Source organism: Aegilops tauschii, chromosome 5, assembly GCF_002575655.3.
Source record: "Aegilops tauschii subsp. strangulata cultivar AL8/78 chromosome 5, Aet v6.0, whole genome shotgun sequence".
Taxonomy (NCBI): domain Eukaryota; kingdom Viridiplantae; phylum Streptophyta; class Magnoliopsida; order Poales; family Poaceae; genus Aegilops; species Aegilops tauschii.
Genome location: NC_053039.3, coordinates 475689281 through 475697364, shown reverse-complemented (window position 1 = coordinate 475697364; position 8084 = coordinate 475689281). Strand labels below are relative to the sequence as shown.

At 47.8% G+C, this 8084-nt stretch overlaps 1 protein-coding gene across 1 annotated transcript; it reads left to right on the top strand.

Moving 5' to 3' along the window:
* The first annotated feature begins 5224 nt into the window (after positions 1-5224).
* Positions 5225-8056, top strand: LOC109786503 (stem-specific protein TSJT1). The gene is made up of 4 exons (XM_020345075.4): positions 5225-5562; positions 7055-7295; positions 7385-7505; positions 7619-8056. The coding sequence occupies exons 1-4, from the start codon at positions 5354-5356 to the stop codon at positions 7804-7806; spliced, it is 759 nt and encodes a 252-aa protein (XP_020200664.1). The 5' UTR covers positions 5225-5353; the 3' UTR covers positions 7807-8056.
* Positions 8057-8084: the final 28 nt, after the last annotated feature.

Here is an 8084-nt window from a genome sequence, read left to right as displayed (position 1 = left end):
CGCTGAGGAACCGTATGTTATCGGTCAAATGATGTAATATATATGTTCCTATTTTGTATACACACTTAGCCATTATTATACATGGGTCCAATGATGTAATATATATATATATATTCCTATTTTGTATACATATTTAACCGTCAAATGATGCAATATATATCGCCTTCAATTCCCTTCGTTCACTGCTCTCGGAAGAAAAGAAAAGAAAAGTGAGAGAAAATAAAGGAAAAGAAAATAGAAGGAAACAAACAGGAAAACTGTTATATAGATACTGGTTATAGCAACAGCGCTTTTGTGAGAAAAGAGCTACAGCTAGTCAAGGTAGCAGTAGCGGTTTCTACACGAAACCGCTATAGCTACCTGGAGTAGCTATAGCGCGTATTTCCTAAACGCGCTACTACTATGCCCATTTAACCCCCAAAATCCCCACTCCTCTCTTCATCCCGCCTCTTTTCCCCCAAATCCACACACTCTCTCTTCCCCCGTCGCGCCGCCGGAGCCCTGCCCTCGCCGCGCCTCTGCGCTCGCCCCCGACCCCGACCCCGACCGACCCCGGCGCCGGCTCCGACACCCGACCCCGACCCTGACCCCGACCTCGACCCCGGCTCCGGCCACGGCCCCGGCCCCGACCCTGACCCCGGCTCGGGCCCCGGCGCTTGACCCCGACTCCGGCCCCTCCCAACCTCGGCCGTCATCGGGCATGCACCCTCTGTAAGCCCCCCACCGCTCCTCCTCTCTCTGGTAGCTAGGTTTTTTGGTTAATTTACTTAGGTTTTAGTTAGGGCAGATGGTTAATTAGGTTATATATTTAGTTATGAATTTAGCTAGGTTTTTTCTTTAAGTTCTATATTTTTCTTCCTTTTATATGCAAATTTGAAGTGGACATGTGATATGTGGACATGTGATGTTTTGGACATGTCATATTTAGAAATTTGGACATGTCATTTGGACATGATGATTATGTGCAGGGTAAATGATCCGAGTGGCCTATGTTACGCCGGAATGTTGGTTCATTTCCGTTCCGGTGAATTTCAGACGCTCGATATGTCCATTTTTTAGCAAAGGTCATGCCGAAATTTTCCGTGAATTTTGGCATGATTTGTGCTAGATAGTAGCCATATCGAGTGCTGAGAAACGACATTCCGGCAAACATAGATTTCTTTTTTATGTCATTTCTCATTTTTTTCATAGTAGACTATTTGTATGTATATGCTATGATGAGACGGTCCTGTAGACTATTTGTATGTATATGCTATTTTCAGATAGTAGACTATTTGTAGTAGACGGTCTTGTAGACTATTTGGAAAGTAGTACTCGCTGATGTAATCGGTCCTGTAGAACATAGAATGGATGATGAGACGGAGGTCGACCCAATGGGTTTTCTCAGTACAAACGCGTATGACTGTGACATAGATATGATGAGTCAACCATATGACGAATCGGGCTATCAGCATGAGAATGAGGATATGGATGATCTGCCCGGGCAGGAAGGTCGTAGCAGGGATTGCAAAAAGTCTCTCTTCATGAAATCCTCACAGGACATGCCTGAAGATGCCGCCTCAACACAGGCTCAACTAGCCGAGGGTCGTACAGTGCTTAGCCCGGGAACACTGGGGCAGGGGTTAAGGAAGGGTCTGGAAGGTGTGCCCAAGAAAAAGGAGAGGAAGAGATCGGGGAAGATAGCTGCCTCCAAACAAGCTAGAGCACATAGCAGCCAGACGATGGATTCTGAAGAGCGTGTACCCGTGAAAGGTGCGGCCATGTTCCATCTCACGGGCGAGCCGATGCTACCGCCGAAACCGCTAGAGGCACTATCAGGGGATCTCAGGAGACTGCACGACCATGTGCTATCGACTGAGAAAAGCCTACTAGCCTCGAAGGATCCAAGATATCCGACATACGCGGCTCGTGTGCCTGAGGGGAAGTGCTACGTCGACACACAGCCCGCGGAGGTGTTCTTCCTTCGGTTTGACCATATCTTTGAGATGTTTCTGACAAGGCGGCTCGATTTTACAATCGTCCGCCTTTTTGTGCTACATATGAGCTTCGTCATGAAGAGAGAAGAAGCCTCGCAAATCTGTGTGGCGGATTCGTACTACATGCACGATTCTTTCTTGAGTCTCGGCGACTTTGAGCGTGAAACTGCTAGGGACTACCTCCAAAACTTCATGGTACAGAATAAGGACCAGGAAATTGTCCTCCTGCCTTATCATCCAAAGTAAGTCAGTTCCGGGCAACCCTTTCATACATTTCAATCATTCCTTCTCGCTCATATGGAGAATAATTTGAGGTGTCTTTTCCCCGCAGCAATGGGCGCGCCGTCCTTATCGTTCTTTACCCGTGAGTCTCCCACGCCGTGTATTTCGACCCTTCCAGAGACTACGAGAAAAAGGACTACACCCACATAATGAATATTCTAGATGATGCTCTCCAAGGCTTCAGCATTAGAGGTGGCCACATGCAGATCAGGAAACAAAGGAACAAGAAGATGGGTTTCGCGCATAAAACTAACTTCTGCTGCATCCATGTCCCAAAACCAAGCAAGAAGGATGGATTCTACATCCTCCATCTCATGATTGAGTTCAGCACGGATCACCAAAAGCTTCGCATGACAAGCAGAAATGATGATCATATCCACAAGTGGCTAGAATCTCATGGAGAAGCGGATTATAAACTTAGAGATGACTTCTTTCGCATCCAAAGGGACATTGCGACGATCATCATGAAAGAAGTCGTCGACGAGAAGGGGATGTTCCACCACGGCCCTATATCACGAGCTGACGTCCGAACTCCATAGGCATGCAACGTCAAGACCTCACGCCATTCAAGAAGCTAGGGTCCATCCTCGATGATATGGAAGGATGGAACTTCTAGTGATTTACGATGCCGATGATGATGATATGTGTCGGTTGAACTTGTATACTTTCTGTAGAGATGAAACTTTGTGATGTCCACTGTCCCTGCCGAACTTGCGTAACGCTACTTTGTTAGTTTGGGTATGATGACCTGCGTACCTCTAGTTAATTAGTTTGCGTACTGTATGTTGCATCTAGTTGCTAACCCTTTCTTTTTCGTGTTGCTCTAGTATATTTTGTTGCATATGATTGTACATCCTCTTGATGAAGATGCATCTCTAACAGGTACCTAGTTTCTTGATGGCGAGATGGCAGTGCTATGTCGTGTATAAAGGGAAGGTTCTGGAGGTGTACAACGAGTGGCTTGAGTGTCAGGCGCAAGTGAATGGGGTCTCGGGCGCCAGCCATAAAGGCTTCAAAAGCAGACAAGAAGGAGAAGCTAGTTACTTGAGGTTCACGCTAGCGCGAGAGAGCACTCGTAACCGCCACCTCATGTACTGCATAGTTCCGCTCTCACTCATAGTGATAGCTCTTCTCGCGTATACCATTGTTTAGATGGATGACGTTGTAGTTACAAGTATTCGAGACTTGCATGTATCGCTATTTTCGAGATGATGACGAGATACCACTGTGTTGGATGATGATTATGATGAGACTATTTGTATGTATATGCTATGATTACATTTGTGGTCTCGCAACCATTTGTATGTGTATCATGATCACATTTGTATCTGCTAAAGATTCTTGTATAAAGCGTGTTCAAATACAAAACAAATATGCAGAAAAAAAATCAAAAACTACTAAAATTAGCAGTAGCGAGTGGAGAAAAGTTAGCAACAGCGTGACAGTAGCAGTAGCGCGTCCAGACAAAGCGCGCTAGAGCTATTAGCAGTAGCGAGCTTCCACGCAGCACGCTGCTGCTACACTTGTATAGCAGTAGCGCGGGCGTGCACGCGCTGCTGCTACGGGTTAGCTGTAGCGCCTTATTAGTAGCGCCGGTCCCCACGCTACTGATATACCTAGAACCCGCGCTGCTGCTAGGCTTTTCCCTAGTAGTGATGTTGCGTTATTTTACCGGGCATTGTTGGACGAGGGATTCTCGGACGAAAACCGTGGTCGGATGAGCGTTGGTGACTCAGTGAACATGCAGTCATTGTTGAGTTCGACGATGTATGGTGGAGGATGGCCAAAGGCGGAGGTGAAGGAGTGCTGCATCGATTGCCATGTGTCGGACTGACCATTTAGATGGTCAGCGTAGTAGTATGACGACTTGTACTGTGCGGGCCAGGGCTGTAATTGGCTGGGTGGCACCGGTATGTCGATCCGCTGTGGAGGCGGAGCTCGGCGGCCCTCTTACTCAAGCGTAGTGCTTATCGTTTTGCGGGTTTAGTGGGACGGCGAACATCGTGAAGTGCTTCGACGGGTCCATCGTGGCGGTGGTGGACGGCAGAACGGACGGGGGCAAAGGCGATCAGGGCGTAGAGGACGGGCTTTGGCGTGGAAGAATGACAGGACTGTGAAAATGCATGGGCTCTTGCCTCCGAGTCGGGTTTTGGGTGGGTCCGATATGTCGGAGTCTGACATGGCGGGCGCCCAGACTCCCACATAGCTCCTCCTTCAATTTGGGACCAATCTTGGGATTTCAAACACACGGACTAGTTCTGCCTAATTTGATGATCCGCATTGAATTATTAAAAATGTCTGGACTGTTTGATCCAAATATTCATGGACATTTCGATGATCCATGTTGGAGACGTAAAAAAAAAACTGGGTCTTGCGCGAAGCTCGACCCGTGAAACCAAAGATCCGGGGGATGAAGCACGATCGGAGATGATGTTTTCCACGACGACGCATCTGGAAATGTGGAGGTCGGCCCGTGCTCGCTTTGAAAAAACGATGGCTCTCCTCTCCTCTACTCATGCCACCAGAGATAGATAGATTAGCAAGACGCGCTTAATCTAATCCGATCCGCGGGATACCCGGGCAGACCCCCCCCCCCCCCCCCCCCCCTCCCACCCCAGGCTTTCCACGTCGATAATGAGTGCAAAACTGGATAAGATTTCAATCAATCAACCAGAAAAAAATGGATAAGACCCCACAGGGACTAGGACAGTTATTATATGTACCCAAATTACCAAACTACCCTCGGACACAGCAAGATAATCTACAGATAATAAACGGCCAACTTTTTGCATCCCCTGCGATTTTTTCTGGATTTTATACGGTTTATTTATACTCCACGTAGAGAAAAAAACGGATACCGAGACACGAAAACCATTGGCGGCCACGAGAAAAGCCCCGGGAATTTCCCACCAACCGACCGACCAAGGGGCAAAACGGGAAACCGAGCGCCCTATATCAGTTGACTTGCGGTGGCCATTCAGCGTCGCCGTGAGATCGATCACACCGCAGCACGCAGACAAAGCAGACGGGGACAGCACAGCCTCAGCGCACGGAAAGAGAGGAGAGATCGGAGAGGTGACCACCGCCGCGCCGAGATGCTGGCCGTGTTCGACCAGACGGTGGCCAAGTGCCCGGAGGGCCTCCGCAGCCCGCCGGCGGCCGGAGGTGCGGCGGCAGGGGGCGGCGGCGCGGCCGCGCTCATGAAGGGCTTCGCCGCCGCCAACGACGCCGCGGTCACCGTCAGCCTCGGCGCCGCCGGCGCCCTCGCCTACTCCTCGGCCAACAAGAACCCCCTCGTCCCCAGGTACGGCTCCGTTATCCGCTAGTCTTGCTCAATAATACCACGAGTAAGCCGGTGCCTGTAGTGCTGTCGGGTGATGCGAAAGCTGCGCCGTGTTGACGCCTTCACTGCGCTTGATCCGGTGATGTGATCGCTTCGCTGGGACTTTGGAGGTTCCCGTTTGGAGCCTGCGGAGATCTCCCTTTCTCGTTTGGTTTCTCCGGGCCAGGCCAGCCACAGATGTAGCTTTCAGTGGCGTGCTGGTTTTGGAGCTTTCCGGCGATTTCTAGTCTGTAGTTGGGGGCTCCGCAGCGTAAATTCTAGGCCAGACTCTTCTTCAGATCTGCAACATAAGTTATGTGACAGCACCATTATGACGGGTTGTTGAATTTAATCATTGTTTCGTATATGTTCAGATCCTGTCCAAATTAGGAACGGCTTAACTGGAGTAGTAGTCCTTTATTTGATCGTTTTAGTAGGCTCGTAGATTGGGGAACCTGTTCATAGCTGGGCTTGCTTAGTGGCACCCAGAGAAACAATTTAGCGAAATGCATCATTCCAGTTAGAGAGAAGGCATAGGATCGTCGCATCATGTACTGAAATTTTGCTGTGGCGGCTTACCTCTAGCCCAAGGTTGTGAATATTTCTGAATGTTGTGCGTTTAAACAGTCAAGATCCAGCTTACCATTCGAGCTGTTGAGACTGATACTTTTGTCTTGATTCCTGCTGTTCAAAGTTGAAACTTCACACTGGTATTCTGGGTCCAATCATGTTATCCAACACCGATGATTTTGATCCAGCGTGAAGAGATTCAAACAAATCTCGTGATGTGAGGAGGTGGAGTCTTGCCTGAACCCTTTATGTAGATATAATATGCCATATTTTTTCCCTACACTATGTTTTTGCATCCGTGTCTTAAAGATTCGTCATGAAGAAGGGAAGTAACATTGAAGTTTCTGATACAATGCACATGTCCATCTTACCTTGATACTTGTTAATTAATCAACTGTTCCTTGTCAGCCCACCGGTGATGGTGGTGACTATTGCTCTTTTTTATTCGATAGCAACATGTCATGTGCAACGAACACGCATACCACTCGGGAGCTGCCCCCCATTATAAACTAACTCATAAGTGAAGATGATAGCAAAAAATACTCATAAGTGAAGAACAATTTTTCTTTCGATAGGGAAGCAACTTTTACTTTTTTTTCGATAACTTTTAACTTAAATATCATGCTTGCTGACAACATACTTGTCAAACCTATCAGGAGTATTGGGCTGCCAACTTGAATAACATAATGAACATTGATGTGACTCAAGTAACATCGTTTTGTTGCTTTTGAAGAAAATGTTTCACATGATAGTGTGTCTATTTAGGCATGTGGTAATTCCAACAAATAGCAGTAACGTGGATTATTTTTTTCTAACCGACTAGTGCTCCTGAGAATTATTTTTCTACCTGGTTACCTGAATTGTGTTAACCTGACTCTATTTTTGGCTTTGTGCTCGTATCCAGGATGTTTGGTTCTGTGAATGACATATTTTGCCTGTTCCAAGGACATGTTGAGAACATTGGCAACCTGAAGCAACACTATGGTCTGAGCAAGACAGCAAATGAAGTTACCATCCTGATTGAGGCCTACAGAACCCTCCGGGACAGGGGCCCGCTCCCAGCCAGCCAGGTCGTGAGAGATCTCAGTGGAAGGTTCGCTTTCATCCTGTACGACACTGTGTCGAAATCCACCTTCGTCGCTGCTGTGAGTAGATCATCTCTCTTCTCAAAGGATGTAAAATTTTAACCTGTAGTTGAATATGGTTTTGAGTTGCAACCGCTTTTCTTGAACAGGATGCTGATGGCAGTATCCCCTTCTTCTGGGGCGTCGACTCTGAAGACCACCTTGTGTTCTCTGACGACAATGAGCTTCTCAAGGCAGGCTGTGGAAACTCATTCGCGCCATTCCCCAAAGGTACACTACAAAGAGCAGCGTTGCCACACTTCACCCATCTCATCTTTGTTTGTATCCCTATAATTCAGCTGCGGTACTCATCATCTTGACACTGCATTTTCGTTGATCATCAGGCTGCTTCTACACCACATCTGGAGGGCTGCAGAGCTTCGAGCACCCGCTGAACGAGCTGAAGGCCGTGCCACGTGTGGACAGCCAGGGCCAGATGTGCGGCTCCACCTTCAAGGTCGACAGCGAGGCCAAGAAGGACTCGGGGATCCCTCGCGTCGGTAGTGCTGCTGATTGGTCTAACCACTTCTAGCTTGATGACCCTTGTTGTAAACTGCCAATCTTGACACTGAATCGCTGAGACACCGCATTTTATTTTTGAGCAGTTTACAACGCTCTAGACAATGCTGTTTCAATAAATGTACTGTCTGATGGGTAATGATACTGCTGTAAGTTTACCGATACTCGAAGAAACTCTGATGCCACCACCTGGTGGTAGAGATTTATCAGTCCCCCCTATATATGTCTCAATAAATAAAGTTCAGTGAAGGCTTAGTTTGTTTTGTCTTTTGTATCGTGTTACTAGCTTGT